The sequence below is a fragment of the Pongo pygmaeus genome, chromosome 17, assembly GCF_028885625.2.
Source record: "Pongo pygmaeus isolate AG05252 chromosome 17, NHGRI_mPonPyg2-v2.0_pri, whole genome shotgun sequence".
Taxonomy (NCBI): domain Eukaryota; kingdom Metazoa; phylum Chordata; class Mammalia; order Primates; family Hominidae; genus Pongo; species Pongo pygmaeus.
The window spans coordinates 38522040-38541724 of NC_072390.2; the positions used below are offsets into that span (position 1 = coordinate 38522040).

At 41.1% G+C, this 19685-nt stretch overlaps 1 protein-coding gene and 1 non-coding gene across 4 annotated transcripts in view; one reads left to right on the forward strand and one right to left on the reverse strand.

Moving 5' to 3' along the window:
- Positions 1-16183, forward strand: part of TTC39C (tetratricopeptide repeat domain 39C) — a 118902-nt gene extending 102719 nt beyond the window's left edge. For all 3 annotated transcript variants that reach the window (XM_054460804.2, XM_063653500.1, XM_054460806.2), the window contains 7 exons: positions 1755-1862; positions 7405-7514; positions 9001-9124; positions 12451-12548; positions 13874-13978; positions 15421-15459; positions 16024-16183. In XM_054460804.2, the coding sequence (XP_054316779.1) occupies positions 1755-1862; positions 7405-7514; positions 9001-9124; positions 12451-12548; positions 13874-13978; positions 15421-15459; positions 16024-16113 (674 nt within the window). In that variant the 3' untranslated portion in view covers positions 16114-16183. The remainder of the gene's footprint in view (positions 1-1754; positions 1863-7404; positions 7515-9000; positions 9125-12450; positions 12549-13873; positions 13979-15420; positions 15460-16023) is intronic.
- On the reverse strand, positions 7743-7858 carry LOC129019238 (U5 spliceosomal RNA). Its single transcript, XR_008495569.1, has one exon. It is a non-coding gene; the product is annotated as a U5 spliceosomal RNA (small nuclear RNA).
- Positions 16184-19685: the final 3502 nt, after the last annotated feature.

Genomic DNA, 19685 nt, shown 5'->3' on the forward strand with positions numbered 1-19685 from the left:
TCTTTACCAAAAATACAAAAATTAGCCAGGCGTGGTAGTGGGTGCGTATAATCTCAGCTACTCAGCAGGCTGAGGCGGGAGAGTGGCTTGAACCTGGGAGGCAGAGATTGCAGTGACCTGAGATCCCACCACTGCACTCCAGCTGGGGTGACAGAGCGAGGCTCTGTTTCAGAAAAAAGCCCAAATTTTTACTCTAAACTATGTCAACATCACATCCCATAGAATTTGACGGTGAATTTTCTGAAGTGTATATCTCACCCACTCTTCCTCCCACAGTTTAAATGGCAAGTCTCAGTTTATACAATTACTTAGTGATGTACCTGGTAACAGAATTTTTTTTTTTTATGGAGGCAGTATCATGTAAAGGGAAGTGTGTTGGATTTTGATCCACAGTTATTCCTTCTTAGCTGTATGGCTTCAGCAGGTACATACCTCTTGATACCTTAGTTTTTTGGTTTTTGTTGTTGTTGTTGTTGTTTTAAGACAGGGTCTCACTCTGTCATCCAGGCTGGAGTGCAGTGGCGCAGTCTCAGCTCACTGCAGCCCAGACCTCCCCGGCTCGGGTGATCCTCCCACCCCAGTCTCCCAAGTAGCTGGAATTACAGGCGTGCACCACCACGCCTGGCTAAATTTTTATAGAGATGGTGTTTCACCATGTTGCCTAAGCTGGTCTGGATCTCTTGGACTCAAGCGATCCTCCCACCTCAGCCTCCCAGAGTGCTAGGATTACAGGCATAGGATTAGTCCTTGCTAATACAAGGACACTATTAGCCACCTTTGCAAGGTTGTCATAAGGATTAGAGAGCGTTACATGAAGTGCTTACCACAGCATTGGCACACATTAGGGGCTCAGGTGATGGGGGATACTGTGATGAAAAGTGGGAATAAAATCCTTTACATTTTAGTTGCTGCAGTTCCTTACTAGAATGCCCATCTAACTGTTTTCATCCAGGAAGATGGGGTTCTTTCACTACCAATGTGCTGAGGGAAGGTAGGGAAATGCCTAATTTCTCATTGGCTTGCTGTCTAGATCTCATAAAGTTTTGAGAATGAGTAGGCCGAGCACGGTGGCTCACACCTGTAATCTCAGCACTTTGGGAGGCTGAGGTGAGCAGATCACTTGAGTTCAGGAGTTCAAGACCAGCCTAGCCAACATGGCGAAACCCCATCTCTACTAAAAATACAAAAATCAGCCGGGCATGGTGGTGGGTGCCTGTAATCCCAGCTACTTGGGAGGCTGAGGCAGGAGAATTGCTTGAACCCAGGGGGCAGAGGTTGCAGTGAGCCAAGATAGCGCCATTGCACTCCAACCTGGGCGGCAGAGCAAGGCTCCATCTCAAAAAAAAAAAAAAAAAAGAATGAGTGGTAGTCACTGAGTACGTAATCGAGTGGTGTTGCTTCCACTGTTTCTTATTGCACCTGTGTGTATTCTTGGAGAAGTACTGCTGTGCTTGGGTTAACCTCATGACTGTTAGGACGTGAATTGGAATGTCTTTCTAGAAATCTTTATGCCATTCTCTTCTGTGCTGTTTTATTGGTTGTCTGACTCAAACCTAAGTGCGTTGTCTAATTCAAACTTTACATTGAAAGTATTTAAGGGAAAAAATAATTTCTTAGGTTTTCAGGTTAAAGTTTTTTATGCATTTCATAGAACATGCACAGAGAATGATCGCCATATCAGAGACTCGTGGCTTAAATATGGGTCATAGAGCTCAGTACTTTAGGGTCATGTGCTAAAAATATTTCTTTCATAGGTTGGTGCAGCATGATAGAGCTCAATTTCAAGGATGCATTTGATTCCTTTGAGAGGCTAAAAAATGAGTCCAGGTGGTCCCAGTGCTATTATGCCTACTTGACTGCAGGTAAGTCGCCCATGGTCCCTCAGTGTGCCTCTCTGTGTCGTGAATTAGCTCGCCTGAGGTGGGCAGATGGGAGAACGATGGCAGGAGGAAGCAAAAGTTGGACCCCTCCACAGCCTTCCCCAGCATGTTAATGTTTTGTGCTACCAAGTAAATAGTGCTAGAATACTGTGTTCACTGACCCAGGTGAACACCCAGAAATTCAGTAGTGCCCAGGGTGCCCCTTCACCACACGCTTCCCTTCTGGGCCTGGCTTGGTCCTGTTTTCTGTCTTGGAAATGCATATTGTGAGGTCTTCCCAGTTATTGTACATTTTGCCCTAAATTGCCTCAACCTGTCTCTATCCCTTTACTTAATATGCTATGTTTTTTATTGGGATTCTGAAGAATTTTTAAGAATTGAACAGTCTTTCTTCAGTGTGTTAATTTTTTTTTTGAGTCTGGGTCTTGCTCTTTTTCCCAGGTTGAAGTACAGTGGCCTGATCACAGCTCACTATAGCCTCAACCTCCCAGGCTCAAGCGATCCTCCTGCCTCAGCCTCCAGAGTAGCTGGGATTACAGGCATGCCCCATCACGCCCAGCCAATTTTTTAAAAAAAATTTGTAGCAACAAGGTCTTGCTATGGTGCCCAGGCTAATCTCTAACTCCTGTCCTCAAGTGATCCTCCTGCCTCAGCCTCCCAAAGCACTGAGATTATAGGCATGAGCCACAGAGCCTGATCTATGCTAATATTTTTGTTTGGTTAGTGCCCTGGTTACAAAGTTGCATAGGTCTGAGTCATCTGCTCCAACCTTGTTTTACCTCCTAACCCTATTATATTTACAGTGTAATATTTTAGATGTGGGGTGTTTACATTGCATATAGTTATTAATGTTTTGAATAAGTGGTTTTTTGCCCTTGTATGAGGAGATAGAGATGTGCTGCCACCTGGTGGCCAACGTAGTTGTCTGCATCCTTCAATACCTAAAGGGCCATGTGATTCAGAGTTGTAGAGGTGTGGAGTTGAAGAAAGCCAAGCGGTTGTACATTTTCTGCCTCTAAGCAACTTCATGTAAGCCTTTTCTGGTTTATGTAATGAATTCTCCTCTTGCAGCCACATGAGTGGTTCTTTTACTTAAAATTCAAGACTAATCCAAACATTATTTTCAATACCTTCTTAACGTTCAGATTTAATGACTATCTTCCACTTCCATTCTGGTGTCTTAACTGATCGATTTAAAATAAGATAGAATTGATTAACATTGACCAATAAGGATATTCTGGATATCTTAAATTCCCTATAAAATTGCATTGGTCCATTAGCAGTCGGTGCAAAGCCCCCTTTTGTCCATATTCCGCATTGCAGTCCCTGTTGACAGGCGTGTTCTCATGGCTCTGTCCCTGATGTTTGAATAAGCTTATTTTTCGTATACTGGATAGTATGCTATGTCTTACACTTAAAGGGTTGTCGTATAGAATTTGAAGCCATCTCAGATGAAAGTAGCAGCTATTTGTTGAGTGACTCAGTGTGTTTAATACGTTGAAGAGTGGATGAACCCAGATTGAATAGCCCAGAAAAGAGAGGCCTGCACACAACTCAGCGGCCATTAGGTGTAACTGGGCTGCACAGTGGATGGTGGACAGCTATTTATTTTTTCATCTCTGTTGAGTTTCAAATACATAAATACACAGTGTGGCTGTATAGAGGAACATTAACTCCCCCCCCCCCCCAATATTTGGCAGTCCCAGAACCATACCAATCATAGCAGAGGATAAGCATGAAAGATTCTGATCTCTGTTTCTGCATTGGGATTTTGTAGAGAGGGTAAGATGTGGGTGAATAGCTCCACTACAAAGAGTACATGAGGCAAGGCCAAGGCAGGTGGATCACGAGGTCAAGAGATCAAGACCATCCTGGTCAACATGGTGAAACCCCACCTCTACTAAAAATACAAAAATAAACTGGGCGTGGTGGCACACACCTTTAGTCCCAGCTGCTTGGGAGGCTGAGACAGGTGAATCACTTGAACCCAGGAGGCAGAGGTTGCAGTGAGCTGAGATCGCTCCACTGCACTCCAGCCTGGCAACAGAGTGAGACTCTGTCTCAAAAACAAAAGAGTACATGAGGCAGGGAAGGAGCACCGTTACACCATCCTGCAGGAGCTGCCATTTGGGCTGGCTGTGAGCTAGAGGGGATGGGCATTCAGGGGCCCCAAACACTGCCACCAGGGCTTAGCTCCCCGGTATGTTAATGTTTTGTGTGACTATGTCAATAGTTTTGTACTTTTAAAAATTGTGATAAAACATGTAGCATCATTTACCATTTGAACTTTTTTAGGTGTATGTGTCAGTAACTCCAGATAACGCTCAGATTGTTTCGCAAACATCACCAGCATCCATCTCTGGAACTTCTTCATCATCCCAAACTCTACCCATTAAACAGGAACTCCCCATTCACTTTTCCCCCAAGACCCTGGTTACCACGCTTCTACTTCCCGTCTCTGTGAATTTAAGTGTTCTGCCTACCTCGTGTATAAGTGAAATATATTTGTCCTTTTGTGTCTGGCTTATTTCATTTAGCATAATGTCGTCAAGGTTCATCCATGTTGTAACATGTGTCAGGATCTCCTTTCTTTTTTCAGGCTGAATAATATTCCATTGTATGTATATGGCACATTGTTCGTCTGTTCATTCATTGATGGACATTTGGGTTGTTTCCATGTTTTAGCTATTGTGTGGAGTGCTTACCTGGAACATTGGTATACAGATATCTGTTCCAGTCCTTGCTTTCAGTACCTTTGGGTAGATACCTAGAAGTAGATTTGCGTGATCGTATACCTCTACTATTCCTGCAACTTTTCTGTAAGTTTGAAATTATATCAAAATTATAAGTTACCAAAAAATATTAGAATATCACATATGGGATTGTGTATACTTAGTCTTATTGGAAGAGTCAGTCATCCTAAGCTCTGTTTAGGCCTCATATTTTAGGATAAACCAGAGACTCCCATTACTTTAAACATCTGCATCTTTTAAAGCAACTATCTGGCTGGGGGCGGTGGCTCACCCCTGTAATCCCAGCACTTTGGGAGGCTGAGGCACGCGGATCACCTGAGGTCAGGAGTTTGAGACCAGCCCGACCAACAACCAACATGGAAAAACTCCATCTCTACTAAAAATGAAAAATTAGCCGGGTGTGGTGGTGCATGCCTGTAATCCCAGCTACTTGGGAGACTGAGGCAGAAGAATTGCTCGAACCCAGGAGGCGGAAGTTGCAGTGAGCCAAGATCGTGCCATTGCACTCCGGCCTGGGCAACGAGAGCAAAACTCTGTCTAAAAAAAAAAAAAAAATCTATCCATAATTTTACTGCAAGAGAAATAGGTGGTGTTTGTTCTTCAGGGTCTGAGGTATGGATGTTATAGACCTTTGGGGTGGTTCAGATACTGTTGCTGTTTATGACTGGCTTTAATTATGCGACTCTGTAAGAACATTCTCGATGATCTGAGGAAGACCTCAAGATAGGGACAGCAGAAATATATTCTTTTTCATTGATTTACTATGTGACCTTAGGCAGTGCTCAGCTTTTCCAGGCCTTTGCATCCTCTGATCTAAAATTAATGGGGTTGGTTGCACAATACAGCCACTGAGCTTCATTCTGGTTTGGAAATGTTACAGCTGCAATTGATAAGGTCATTTTGGATTGGTGCACGCTCCTCCGTCTGAACCAGGGATGCCCCAGTGACTGGGAAAGGAGTTGTCCCTTCCTTTGAATATTCAGCCTCATCACTCTTAATCCCAGTAGGAGGAACCTGCCGTCTTTCCCATTGTTTTTGCGTCCTCAGCTCTCTCCGAGCCTCAATTCTTGGACCGTTGGGCTCTGCCGATGGTAGCCTGTCCTGGTACGTGCACACCTGGGATAGGCGACTGCTTGACCATGCCCAGATGCGAGTACGGGACCAACCTACTTTTAGGGGTGCTGAAGTAAAGAAAGGGGAACTAGCCAGGCACAGTGGCTCACACCTGTAATCCCAGCACTTTGGGAGGCCGAGGCAGGCATATCACGAGGTCAAGAGGCCAATATGGTGAAAACTCATGTCTATTAAAAATACAAAAATTAGCTGGGCATGGTGGCTTGTGCCTGTAGTCCCAGCTACTCAGGAGGCTTAGGCAGGAGAATTGCTTGAACCCGGGAGGCAGAGGTTGCAGTGAGCCGAGATCACGCCACTGCACTCCTGCCTGGTGACAGAGCAAGACTCCATCTCAAAAAAAAAAAAAAGAAGAGGGAACTAGCAAATCAACTTTAGTGCATTCCAACTGGGGAGTGAAAAACCACATGTGATCTAACAAAAATGAATAGAAATGGATTCCGCAACATCAGAGTTGGGAGGAAAGGACGGAGTTGTAGTAAAGTTTCAAGCAGGTAGTGGGGCTGCAGCCAGTGCAAAGTTTGCATAAGGGACAGAGAAGACACAGCAAAGGGGAGGATCATTAAATCTTTGGGGCCTGAGGTGAGAAGAAGGTGTGCACATGATCAAAATCTCACTCATTCCTCAAGACTCCGCTCAACTTCTCCTAGCTCCTTACAGCATCTGGTCACTCCAGAGAGAAATGATCCTTTCTCTTTCTGAGCTTTCTGAAAACCACTTTGGTTCTCCTACCCTGATTACTGCTGTCACTGCATACATTGCAGCTTGTGGGACCCTATGTGCGTGTGTGAGCATGTGTGATCTCTTCAGTTGAAATTTCAGTTTCTTTAGGGTTCAAGCACATGTGTTTCTTCTTCACATTCTTGCTGGTGGCTTATAGGTAGTAGGCAGCCAAGGAACTTGGACAGGACAGATTGATGACTTCCTAGGACAGAGAAATCCTCCTTCCACCACGAAGCTTTCATGATCCTCTGGGCTCTTCATTGTTCTTTCCTAGGTTCCTGTTTATTCCACTTTCTGAGTATGTGAGCCCTAACTAGGTTGTACACTGTGACAGTAGCTAAGGATTTTGTTATGTGAAAAACTGTCTCCCCAAAAAGAGGACAAGGACCATGGCTTTCCCCAGGTCTCCCAAAAGCTCTGGGAACACAGGAACCTGGAAAATAGTTGAAGGACTGCAGGATGGTGCAGTCCTTTGTGGAATAGTTTTTTTTTTTTTTTTTTTTTTCCTGAGACAGAGTCTCATTCTGTCGCCCAGGCTGGAGTGCAGTGGTGCGATCTTGGCTCATTGCAACCTCTACCTCCTAAGTTCAAGCGATTCTCCTGCCTTAGCCTCCCAAGTAGCTGGGATTACAGGCATGTGCCACCACTCCTGGCTAATTTTTGTGTTTTTAGCAGAGATGGGGTTTCGCCACGTTGGCCAGGCTGGTCTCGAATTCCTGACCTCAGGTGATCCACTCGCCTCAGCCTTCCAAAGTGCTGGGATTACTGGCATGAGCCACCACGTCCAGCCCATTGTGGAATAGTCTTTAAACATATTTGCTCCTGCTTTTTTTTTTTTCAAGTATCATCACTTCAGGTATCCCTTATGGCATTTTCCCTGACTTGTACTTAAGAAATATAATTATGATTTCTTACAGTTTGTCAGGGAGCCACTGGTGATGTGGATGGGGCACAGATTGTCTTTAAAGAAGTTCAGAAACTCTTCAAAAGGAAAAACAATCAGATTGAACAGTTCTCGGTGAAAAAGGTATGTTGGAGCCTATTGATCTCGTGTATTACTTATGATGGGCATTTGTAACCAACACTGCCTTGGCAAGCTTTAGGAAATTATATTCAAGCCTGCCCATTTACTTGCCACGTAAAGTGCAGTTCACCGCCATGCAGAGGATTCTCTCCATGATTGTGTACATCTGCTCTGAATAGAAGATTCTTGCCTTGCTGCAAATAATGAAAGCAGATTTTTAAAAAACCGGTTAGCCCTGCAGATACAGGGCCTCAAAAAATTGGGTTAAGACTCAGAATGGTTCCCCTTCATGGAAATCTTTAGCAAAAGGTGAAAGATGTGTATGATCTGAAGGGTAACTGGAGTATAGTTTTTTTTAATTTTAATGAATGGAGACATTATACGTTCTGCAGAGCTAACGAACACACCTCTAGAGAGAAAGGATCTATCTAAAGAATTGGGTGGTTTTGGAAGAATACAAATTGGCAGGGCCTAGTGAGAAATGCAGGCTGTCTGGGGTTGAGAATAGAGAACACATCACATTTTGATGTAATAAAAAGCAAATGTGTGTGTCACGGTGTCACAGTTGCCAGCAGAAAGGCCCAAGATTGTAGAGACAGTATTCCTTATGTATTCTGTACTTCTGTGAATACAATGTTGCCGTATTACCTTGAGTTACATAGTGTCTTATATCCTGAATTATCAGTTATTTTAGTTTTATATGTTTTTATTGAATGAACATTTAATGAAGCTTTTGAGTATAAATTGGATTATAATGTACAGCAGAGAGCACTGGCACTCAGTAGAAAATTTTAAAATCAAGAGAACTGTGACTAAAAGTCATCTAGTCGTAGTTCCTTAGGTGTGTGTAAGCCAGTTGAATTATTAGCTGTCACCAAGCTTTATAAATTCCGTCGATCTAAATGCACGTAAATCTAGTTTCATCCCCAAGTTTTCAGAATATACACTGCATCTTTTTTTGTTTTTGTTTTTGAGATGGAGTTTTGCTCTCGTTGCCCAGGCTGGAGTGCAATGGCGCAATCTTGGCTCACCGCAACCTCTGCCTCCCGGGTTCAAGCAGTTCTTTTGCCTCAGCCTCCCGAGTAGCTGGGATTACAGGCATGCGCCACCACACCCGGCTAATTTTGTATTTTTAGTAGAGACGGGGTTTCTCCATGCTGGTCAGGCTGGTCTCAAACTCCTGACCTCAGGTGATCTGCCTGCCTCGGCCTCCCAAAGTGCTGGGATTACAGGCGTGAGCCACCATGCCTGGCCCTACCCTGCATTTTGATAGTAGGTTCAGTTGAATAATGAATGAAAGGCATAATTTCCAGTCTGTCAAAAATTGAAAGCAACATTTTTTATAGAGAGAAGAATTATTATTCTTAGCTTTGAAGGAGAGGGTCATTCACATTGATGATGAACTGTGTGCTTTTGAAGTGTCTGAGGTATATTTTTTATTTGAATTTGTTTTTGAAAAATGTAGCCTGTTTATTCTAACTCCTTGTAGGCAGAGCGATTTCGGAAGCAAACCCCAACCAAAGCACTCTGTGTGTTGGCGTCCATCGAAGTGTTGTACTTGTGGAAAGCTCTTCCAAACTGTTCCTTCCCCAACCTGCAGAGGATGAGTCAAGGTAAAAAATTTTTAAAAACCCAAAACTGTCTACTGGACACACTGGCTTCTTCTGTCAGTGCTGCATTCTTCAGTTTCCCGTCTATTTCATGTTTATCTCATCAGAGTCAAGGAGAGTACACATCTCTCCTTCTTAGATAGAGGGTGTCGTGATGAAGAAAATCCTGTCACTTCGGTGATGGGAGGAGGAGGCGGCACTGCTGTGGACAGATATACTTGCCTTAAATATGTGCTGCTTTTGTTATAAATGTTATTAATTCTGTAGCTGTGGGAGTTGCTGGAAGCATACATTTTTCCCCCTGAGAGTACTTTGTTTCATTTAGGTGTGATTCACATAAATAAAAAGATACTAAAGTGTAGCATGGTGGGGTGGTTCACTCCTGTAATCCCAGCACTTTGAAAGGCCGAGGCAGGCAGATGGCTTGAGCCAAGAGTTTGAGACCAGCCTGGGCAACATGGTGAAACCCTGTCTCTACTAAAAATACAAAAATTATCTGGGCGGGGTGGTGTGCACCTATAGTCCCAGCTACTTGGGAGATTGAGGTGGGAAGATCACTTGAGCCCAGAGTATCGAGGCTGCAGTGAGCTTTGATCATGCCCCACCACTACAGCCTAAATGACAAGAGGGAGATCCTGCCTACAAAAGAAAAAGGGGAAAAAAAAGAAATATGTTCTTCTTCATATGTGTGCTGCATTTTCCCAAGAAACTTAGTATTGACCGTGTAGACATAATATTCCAGAAATAGTTTGTAAGCCACTGTAGAAAATTTTCCAGATTTTTCTCCAGTTACTCTTGTTTTTGACCAAACATAGCACGATTCATTGAGCCACATATTTTTATCATCAGATTTCCTGCAAATCCCTTTTGCCTATTTCTTAAAAAAAAAAAAAAGGCCTTCCTCAAATGTGAAAACAAAACATTGCCAATTGCCAATGTTGCTATTCTGGAGATCAAAGGAACAAAACTCCGTAAGAAGTTTTGTACAGTGGCCCTGTAATTCGAGTAGATGTGTAACCCTCCCAAGGAGGAACTAGCAAGGAAACAGAATATTCTTGGATGTGTTAAATTCTGCTATGTTCTTTTTAATTTTTTTTTTTTTTCTAGTTTTTAGAGACAGGTATCATTCTGTTGCCCAGGCTGGGTGCACTGGTGTGTTCATAACTCACTGCAGCCTCAAACTCCTGGGTTCAAGTGGTCCTTTCACCTCAGTCTCCTGAGTAGCTGGGATTACAGGCATGTGCTACTGCACCTGGCTACTGTATTTATTTTTAAAGGAGTTTCATAATTCAAAACCCCTCCTTTCCTATTGAAGCAAGTATAGAACATCTATAAATGTCTAACTCAAAGGAACAGTGAAGAATATTAAGTATTTTTTTAATACACAAGTACAGGATCACATATTTAGAGATAAAATACAAATGCAAATATAAGGTGGGCAGTAATTAACATTCACAAGAACAATTACCAGTTAAGTGAGATTTGACAAAATATTCTCTGAACCCCTTTCCAGGTATCAAAATGAAAAAACTAACAACAAAGATATGTGCCTGGAAGGGAAGACAGACAGTATCTGAAGTGAGCATGAGATAATTCTCTAATATTTGCTAAATTTAACCCAGTTCTTAGGTCTATTCATTAGATTATATCATTCCTCAATGGTAAGCAGTAATGGTACAAACTGATCCAACCACATACAGTACAATGAAGATCTTTGTAGAGAAAGTTCTGTTCCAGAAAAAAGCAGTAGTGGCAATGTAGGTCATAAGCATTTATTAAACTCTGCATCATGCCCTCCCAGTTTTGTGCATTTAGCTTATCAGAGTCCCCATCCATAGCTCCCTGTACCAGCAGAACTAGTGAGAATCCTATATCCTTGTCTTGTTGTTTCATCCATAACCTTTCCCCACCCACCTGCCCTTCTCCACTGCATTCTTCCTTTGTGTTGTTTTTTGTTGTTGTTTGTGTTTTGTGTTTTTGAGACAGGGTCATGCTCTGTCGCCCAGGCTGGAGTGTAGTGCACAATCATGGCTCACTGCAACCTCTGCCTCCCTGGCTCAAACGATCCTCCAACCTCAGCCTCCTGAGTAGCTGGGACTACAGGGGGCATGCCACTACACCCAGCTATTAAAAAAAAATTGTAGAGATGGGGTCTTGCCATGTTGCCTAGGTTGGTCTTCAACTCCTGGGCTCAAGTGATCCTCCCGCTTTGGTCTTCCAAAGTTGGGGGATTACGAGCATGAGCCACCATGCCCAGCTACATTGTAAACATGTTTGTTTTCTAGGCGCTGCAGGCAGAGTGATCCTATTAAAACCTAATCATGTTGTGTCACTCTGCTTCCCAGAATCCTCTGTGGTCTCTCATCTCATTCAGAATAAAAGCCCAAGTCCATTCAGCAGCAGGCAGTGCTCCCAGTCTGTAACCCTCGAGGCCATTGTCCCTCCCTGCTCTTCTCCCTTGCTCAGCATGGTCCTCCTCCCTGCTCTCTGACACACCTGGCCCCTGTGCCTTTGCACTTGCTCTTCTCTCTGAGAAGGAATTTTTTGTTTGTTTTGTCGTTGTATTCTAAGCACCTAGAATTGCCTGGCAAATAGTAGGTGCTCAATAAATATGGAATGAATGAATTAATGTAATGAATGAATGAATGAACAAGTGAATGAACTGCATTAAGGTTTCCTTAATGTTGCTGCCTTAAAAGTCTCTGAGTTCTTTTTCGTATGAGCGTATTCCTGGCCTGGCTTTCTGGGGCAACTCCTGCTTCTACAAGATCAGCTTCTATTCTTCACATTTACCTCTTCCTCTTGCCTTCAAGTTACTTGTTCTGTAACTTCAGTTCTCTCTTTCTATCTATATATAATATTATATAAAATACAAATATGTATATATAAAATAGTAAGATATATATCTTATTGAATCTCAGTATCTTTATTAGTCTTTGGAAATAATGGTGTTACTTCCTTTCTTCCTCATCAGCTCCATCATGTTTCCATTCTGCATCTTTCTCATTTTCTTGGAAAACTCCCATAACATTCTCTAACCTGTGTGTCCATCCCCCACAGCTTGCTGTTGAAGTGGAGGGGCCAGTTCTGATCCTCTCCCACTGACTAGTACAGTACCTCATACAAACATAGAAAGGTGCCTATGGCATGGCAATTTAATGTGAAGTCATTTTTGAGAAATTAACATAACTTCTTTTATTTAGAGCAGTTTTAGGTTCATATCAGGAGGCAGAAACATGAACTGAAACATTTACCTCACTCTTCTTGATATTGAAGGAATTAAGTGAATGCATTTCCTTACTGCTCTGTTCACTCCCCTTCTTTTTAAGCTTGCCATGAAGTGGATGACTCATCTGTTGTTGGATTAAAGTATTTGCTTCTTGGTGCCATACACAAATGTCTAGGAAACTCAGAAGATGCTGTTCAGGTAAACTGTTAATGTTGTCAGGGCTAAAGAAAATAAGTCACGAACACCTATGTATGTGCTTGTGAATAAGAAAAATGAAAAAGCACTGAACAAAACCGAACCTCCCACTATAAACTTTATCCAATTGATTTGATTAATGCCATCTTCTCAGATGCTAGAAGTTGATGATGGTTAATACTAGTTTTTAATTAACTTAATATTCTTAGAATGCTTCTTTATATATGGCCTCCTTTTCTGGCACTAGTATTTATCAAGATGACAGCCTCCACTGGAGAGAGGAGGACATGAGGAGGCAGTTTTGAAGGAGTGGAGTGAAGCCTCATTGTTAGACAAGAACAAAAATGATCAGACATGTCAGTGTGCATTCAGTTTTCTCTCTTTATAACTGCGGATTATTGATGCAGCCCTGGGGGTCAAGCGAGAGAGTTGTTTTTTTGTTTGATTGCTTGTTTTGAAGAAGTATATATCAGTGTTACTTTGACTACTCTTTGAAAGAATCAGTGTACAGTGGCCGGGCGCGGTGGCTCGCACCTGTAATCCCAGCACTTTGGGAGGCCAAGGTGGATGGATCACTTGAGGTCAGGAGTTTGAGACCAGCCTGGCCAACATGGTGGAACCCCGTCTCTACTGAAAATACAAAAATTAGCCAGGTGTGGTGGCGTGCACCTGTAATCCCAGCTACTCGGGAGGCTGAGGCATGAGAATTGCTTGAACCCAGGAGGCAGAGGTTGCAGCGAGCTGAGATCATACCACTGTACTCCAGCCTGGGCGACAGAGCAAGACTCCATCTCAAAAAAAAAAAAGAATTAATGGGCAGTAATAGGAGACTTTTGGCTTTTAAATCCTAGATGATAATGTCCTTGTAAGTTTAATCTTTCAATATGGGCTTATGATAGTTATTACAGCCCTAAATAGCTTATTTTAGATCAAATGCTTATGTGCTAGCAAGATACAGTCAAGAAGCATGTCAAGAGATTGTAGTTACCTTGTGTGTTTTCTGTTTTAAATATTAAAATGGGATGTTTAGACTCTTAGATGCAGATAAAAGATGTTCTCAGTGATAAAATCAATAGAGGCTGATATGTCCCCTGGAAAAATAGTAGCACAAATTAGGCAGTCCAATATATTCTGAGGAATGTACATCAGGCAGCATGTAAAGGACTTCTAAGATGTAGATAGGAAAGAATGAAGATGAGGAAAGAAGAGAAAATCTGATATAGAAAACAGAGTATGAGTCCCCCTTCCCGCCCCCTCTTGAAGATTATAATAAGCCTTATGCTAAGTAGGAAAATGAATTCATCCAATAACATTTGCATTCCTTTCAGTACTTCCGGCGAGCTGTTAAAGATGAATTGTGTCGTCAGAATAACTTATATGTTCAGCCGTATGCCTGTTATGAACTTGGCTGTCTTTTATTAGACAAACCAGAGGTAAGGTGTTATATATATATAATATAATATATATTTTTAATGATGTTCAACAAAAATGTGGAAGTGAGCAAGCACAAAGCACTCTTCATTTAAAACAAACTGATTGAACACAGTGTTCTTCATTTTGTTTTCCTTGATTTTACTTAGAATGCGTCCAAGAAGTTAGTAATACTACCTTACTATCTTTAAGGAGGTAATTTCTTCCCTAGCATTCAAATTGCAGTCATACATCTGTTAATGACATGCTGAGAAATGCGTTGTTAGGCGATTCCTTCCTTGTGCAGACATCACAGAGTACTTACACAAACCTAGGTGGTATCACCTACTACACAACCAGGCTGTATCTATAGCCTATTGCTTCTGGGCTATAATCGTGTACAGTATGTTACTGTATTGAATACTGTAGGCAACCGTAACACAATGGTAAGTATTTGTGTATCTAAATATAGAAAATGTACAGTAAAAATACAGTTTTTAAAAGATAAAATATGGCCAGGCTCAGTGGCTCATGCCTGTAATCCCAGCAGTTTGGGAGGCTGAGGTGGGAGTATCACTTGAGCCCAGAAGTTCAAAACCAACCTGGGCAACAAAGTGAAACCTCATCTCTGCAAAAAAAAAAAAAAAAGCAAAAAACATAGTCAGGTATGGCAGCATGTGCCTGTAGTCCCAGTTAACCTGGGGGACTGAGGTGAGAGGATCTCTGGAGCTTGAGGTTGCAGTGAGCCATGATTGTGCCACTGCACTCCAGCCTGAGCAACAGAGCAAGACCCTGTCTCAAAAAAAAAAAAAAAAGTTTATAGCTATATATAACTTACTGATTCAGATAAAACCTTTTGATAATCATTAATTTTAAGGTTGTTTAGTAAGATTTTAACCTAAGATATTATATCTTAGAGGTTGCCTTTTATAGACTATGAAAAATTATTTATCAAGTAATTATATATCAAGTAATGTCCTCATGTAAATGAATAAACATCTTTATATTAAAAAATATTGGGGCTGGGCGCAGTGGCTCACACCTGTAATCCCAGCACTTTGGGAAGCCAAGGTGGGTGGATCGCTTGAGGTTTGAGATCAACCTGGCCAACAGAGTTAAACCCTGTCTCTACTAAAAATACAAAAATTAGCTGGGCATAGTGGCAGGTGCCTGTAATCCCAGCTACTCAGGAGGCTAAGGCAGGAGAATTGCTTGAACATGGGAAGCAGAGGTTGCAGTGAGCCAAGATCATGCCACTGCACACCGCACTCCAGCCTGGACAACAGAGTGAAACTCCATCTCAAAAAAAAAAAAAGAATATTGGAGTCATTATACTTGAATGAACAGTTGACTCATTGCTGTGTCTACGGTGAATTGTTTTAATTAACATAGCCTCCTATTATACCATTTTCTGCCTGCGTATATATAAACACAGATTTTATGGGATAATGTGTTTTTCTTATAGACTGTAGGAAGAGGCAGAGCTCTACTTCTTCAAGCAAAGGTAAATATCCTGAATGTACCTTTCTCCAGTGGCCCTTCTTATCCAATACAGTGTATACCTGAGTCTGAATTCTAGAAAGTTTGTGCAATGATGTTCTGGTTGGTACTATTTCCGGAAAGGAAAAGTGACAACCAATTGAATCAGTGAGCTCTTGAGTTTTAAGGGACATTACAAGATCATAAGGAACTCCGATGAAATTGTTCATCCTGCTTTAGAAACACTCTTAATCTTTGGGTGGGAAGATAACTTTTGATTTTATAACTATGTCCCTGAATTAAGAATTTCTAATAGTAACTTATATTGAGCACAACGTAAGACGACTTTTTCAAGAACAACGCAAGGAAAATTGTCCAAAGAGAACATTATTGACATTCAGTTGATGTTTTTAAAAATGAATACAAAGTTTGAGGTTTGAGTAATATGAAAATCAAGTGGGTGGGAAAACTTTACTGGGAGTGTAGAGATTTTACTTTGGGAAATGCAAAATTGAGTGTGCTTTATACCACAGTACCCTGTGCAAGCTTGGCTAACAGAGTGCATAAATATCTTTCTTTGATCTTACAGGAGGATTTCTCTGGCTACGACTTTGAAAACAGATTGCATGTCCGCATCCATGCTGCTCTGGCCTCTCTGAGGGAATTGGTTCCTCAGTGACAGACCCGGAACACCCGCCCTGTCCCTCCCCACCCAGGGTCCGCACTTTAAAATAAAAGCAGAGGACAAAGCTCTTGTGAAGATGGGCTTTTCTTCTGAAAACCACCTGTGCCAGGGACACATTTTCCCAGTTAAGCTGACATATTAAAGATCTCCTCTTTTAAACATGTAGCTAAAAAGTAGTAATGATGTTGAGGAGGATGATGACGGTAATAATAACTAACCACCTGGGGAGAGGGTTAAGTGACCTTGCTCAAACGTTTTAGTTTTGTGATTTATTATTTTTAAAATAAAATCAAACGGAACATCCAACCCAAGATCCTGTAGGAACACCTACCTTAAGCACATATCTGAATGGGTAACATGACGAGGTACCTGTAAAATTATTAACAATATCATGACATAGCATTTATATTTGTGTTTTGAAAAAATTGCTTTCTAGTGTTTTACTTTATCCTCAAAATACTCCAGTGAATAACATAGCACAGATATTCTTAACCCCACTTTGCAGACAGTGAAACTCAGGCACAAAAAGGCAAATTGACTTATCCCAATTAATTATTCCTGTTATCAGCAGAGCAATGAATAGAAAGCAGATCTCCTGACCACCAACTGACTGTTCTTTTATTGTAAAAATAATTCATGTTAATAGGCCAGAATTCTGTGTTTTACTTATTAAAAGAACAAAATCTTCAGCTGAAGTTATGTCAACAGAAATAGTCATCTCCAGATTGTCTACAGAATGTTTCAAAGCAATGGACACTCTTTTTCCTTTGAAAGCCAACCAAGTAAGAGCAAATATTAATAGAAGATAATTTTACAACTAAAAGTGTGACTTTTTTGCTAATCTATTAGCCTAGTCTATAGATTAGACAAACAGTATCTACATTTTAGGAGTTTACCTTTCTTTGTGAAAATTGTCGTATTACCAACTTTTGGAAATCTTTTGACACATTACTTGAAAAGGTTATTCGTGAACGAACATAGATTTTGGCCTCAAAATATTTGCTGGTGGAACATTTGCTGGGCTACACAGTGCCAGGATTTAATCATTTTCCCCTTAGCTCAGGTTATTTAGATATTATAAAAGGAATTCAAAGTTATTTTTTTATTCTTCATTGCTAATTTTTGTCATTTAATTTACCTCCATGCCCGGTACTGCAAACCTGTGGTTTTGAAGAATCTAAATACCTCAGTCACTTTTAAGAATCTCTGCCATAATTTGGCTCAATGTTTAAGGTTAGATTTTTAAAGAAATTTTTATTGAGCTAAAGGATATCATTTTAGGGTATCGTTTATTTACAAATTCTTTTGGCTGAAACATGATCTCATATTAATATTTTAATATTTCTTTTCAAAATAAAACATGAGAAAAGCAAGTAGAATGTTGGCAAATTTAATCTGATTTGACCTTGTTTTGAGGGAATAGTCATAATTTCTTTGAAAGAAGTTATTTCTCACTGATTTTGGCTAAACTGTATTCATATTTCTTCATCTCTGTTACCACTTTTCAGTAGACTGTTTCCAAAATGTTTATTCACTTTGACTTTCTTCCTGATGTGAATTTGGTGTGCGTTTTAGATAATAGTAAGAGAGAAGAGATTGCTCTCCTATATTCAGTGAATGAGAAGGGAACTTTTTTCTGAAGAGCAAAATTGGTGTCCAAAAATATTGGACATCTTTTTTTTTTTTTTTTTTTTTTGAGACGGAGTCTCGCTCTGTCACCCAGGCTGGAGTGCAGTGGCGCGATCTTGGCTCACTGCAACCTCTGCCTCCTGGGTTCACACCATTCTCCTGCCTCAGCCTCCCAAGTAGCTGGGACTACAGGCGCCCGCAACCATACCCGGCTAATGTTTTTTTGTATTTTTAGTAGAGACTGGGTTTCACCATGTTAGCCAGGATTGTCTCCATCTCCTGACCTGGTGATCCACTCGCCTCAGCCTCCCAAAGTGCTGAGATTACTGGCATGAGCCACCGTGCCCGGCCTGGACATCTGGTTGTAACTAGACGGAAGGGAAGAACATTATGAATCTTTAAAATACGGCTGTTGCCATTTTTCTCTCTTCTTAACATGCAGCATAGGTGACAAGCTTTTCTGTCACGATCATGGAGCATTCTGAATCATAACATTTTTGTTTGAGAGTTCATTCTTGAATTTTCAGTTCAAAATATTGTTTGAACTATTATTCCACATTCAAAGATTATATAAGGTCCTGTGCTTTGGAATCTTTTTCAAAAAATTTATTTCTGCCTGCTTAAAAAAAATACTTTTATTTCCCCACAGAGAGTTCAGGACTTCAGATTAGTTTGTGTTCAGCTCACTTAACTGGATAGACAATTTTGCGTTTTGCAACACCATCCTGTAGGTTTTCTTTACTAGTCAAAGTGTAGGTCTTTTTAAAATTTTTAATCTTTATTTTTATTTTTTTTTTGAAACGGAGTCTCACTCTGTTGCCCAGGCTGGAGTGCAGTGGTGTGATCTGCACTCACTGCAACCTCTGTCGCCCGGGTTTAAGCGATTCTTCTGCCTGAGCCTCCCAAGTAGCTGGGATTACAGGTTCCTGCCACCGTGCCTGGCTAATTTTTGCAGTTTTAGTAGAGACAGGGTTTCACCACCTTGGCCAGGCTGGTCTTGAACTCCTGACCTCATGATCCACCCACCTCGGCCTCTCAAAATGCTTACAGGCATGAACCACTGTGACCGGCCAGGTCTTTTTTTTTTTTTTTAAAGAGTCTATCCTAGGCTTGGTACAGATAGCGCCTGTGGTAAATCTGTGTTACCATGGTGGTAGACCATGGAGAATGGGTAGATGGAGCTTCTAGACTCCAAAACAACAAAACCACAGTGTGAGTACACTGTCCCATTAGGTTGACTGAAGTCTGAGTACGTTTTCTGGCCTGCGTGCTGTGACTCATCCAACCTGTGAACTAATTGTGATCTGCTTGGTAACTTGGTTTGGTGTAAACTGCTCTTAACCCTTTGCTGATGAAGAAAATAATCATATAAGTGGAACTATTTGCATCTATGTGTGCTTCTTTTTTTATGTTGTCATCACTCATTCCTTCCCCTGTCCTATTTTGGAGGCTCTCAATGGATCTTCTAACTTATAAATGTCAAATATATTTTTGTATTAGATTGTGCCTATGATGAGAGAAATCTTTAATGTATATTTTATGTATGCTGAACACATTTTTATAATTTGACACACTTGGAGGCATGGTCTAGTAATAATAATGTAATATGTACCTTGCTGGTTAATATAACTAAGATTTTACCTTTATTGGGTTAGGTATCTTTTTTTTATTTTAGCACCTGATAGCTGTCTTCTACTGAGTAAAGAATTATAACTTTTAGATGTCACAGAAAATTAGAGTATTTATTGTCACACATTGTGTAAGTCAATTATTTACTGAATTTGCAGTTTTCTGTCTCTGCCAACTAAAGTTAAAGGACAAGTCATATCTGATTTTTAAAATGAGCACATGCGCATGCATGCACACACACACACACGCACACACACACCTTTGCTGTGTAAACTTTTCCAGTGGATTTCTTCCTTAAGCAAATCATG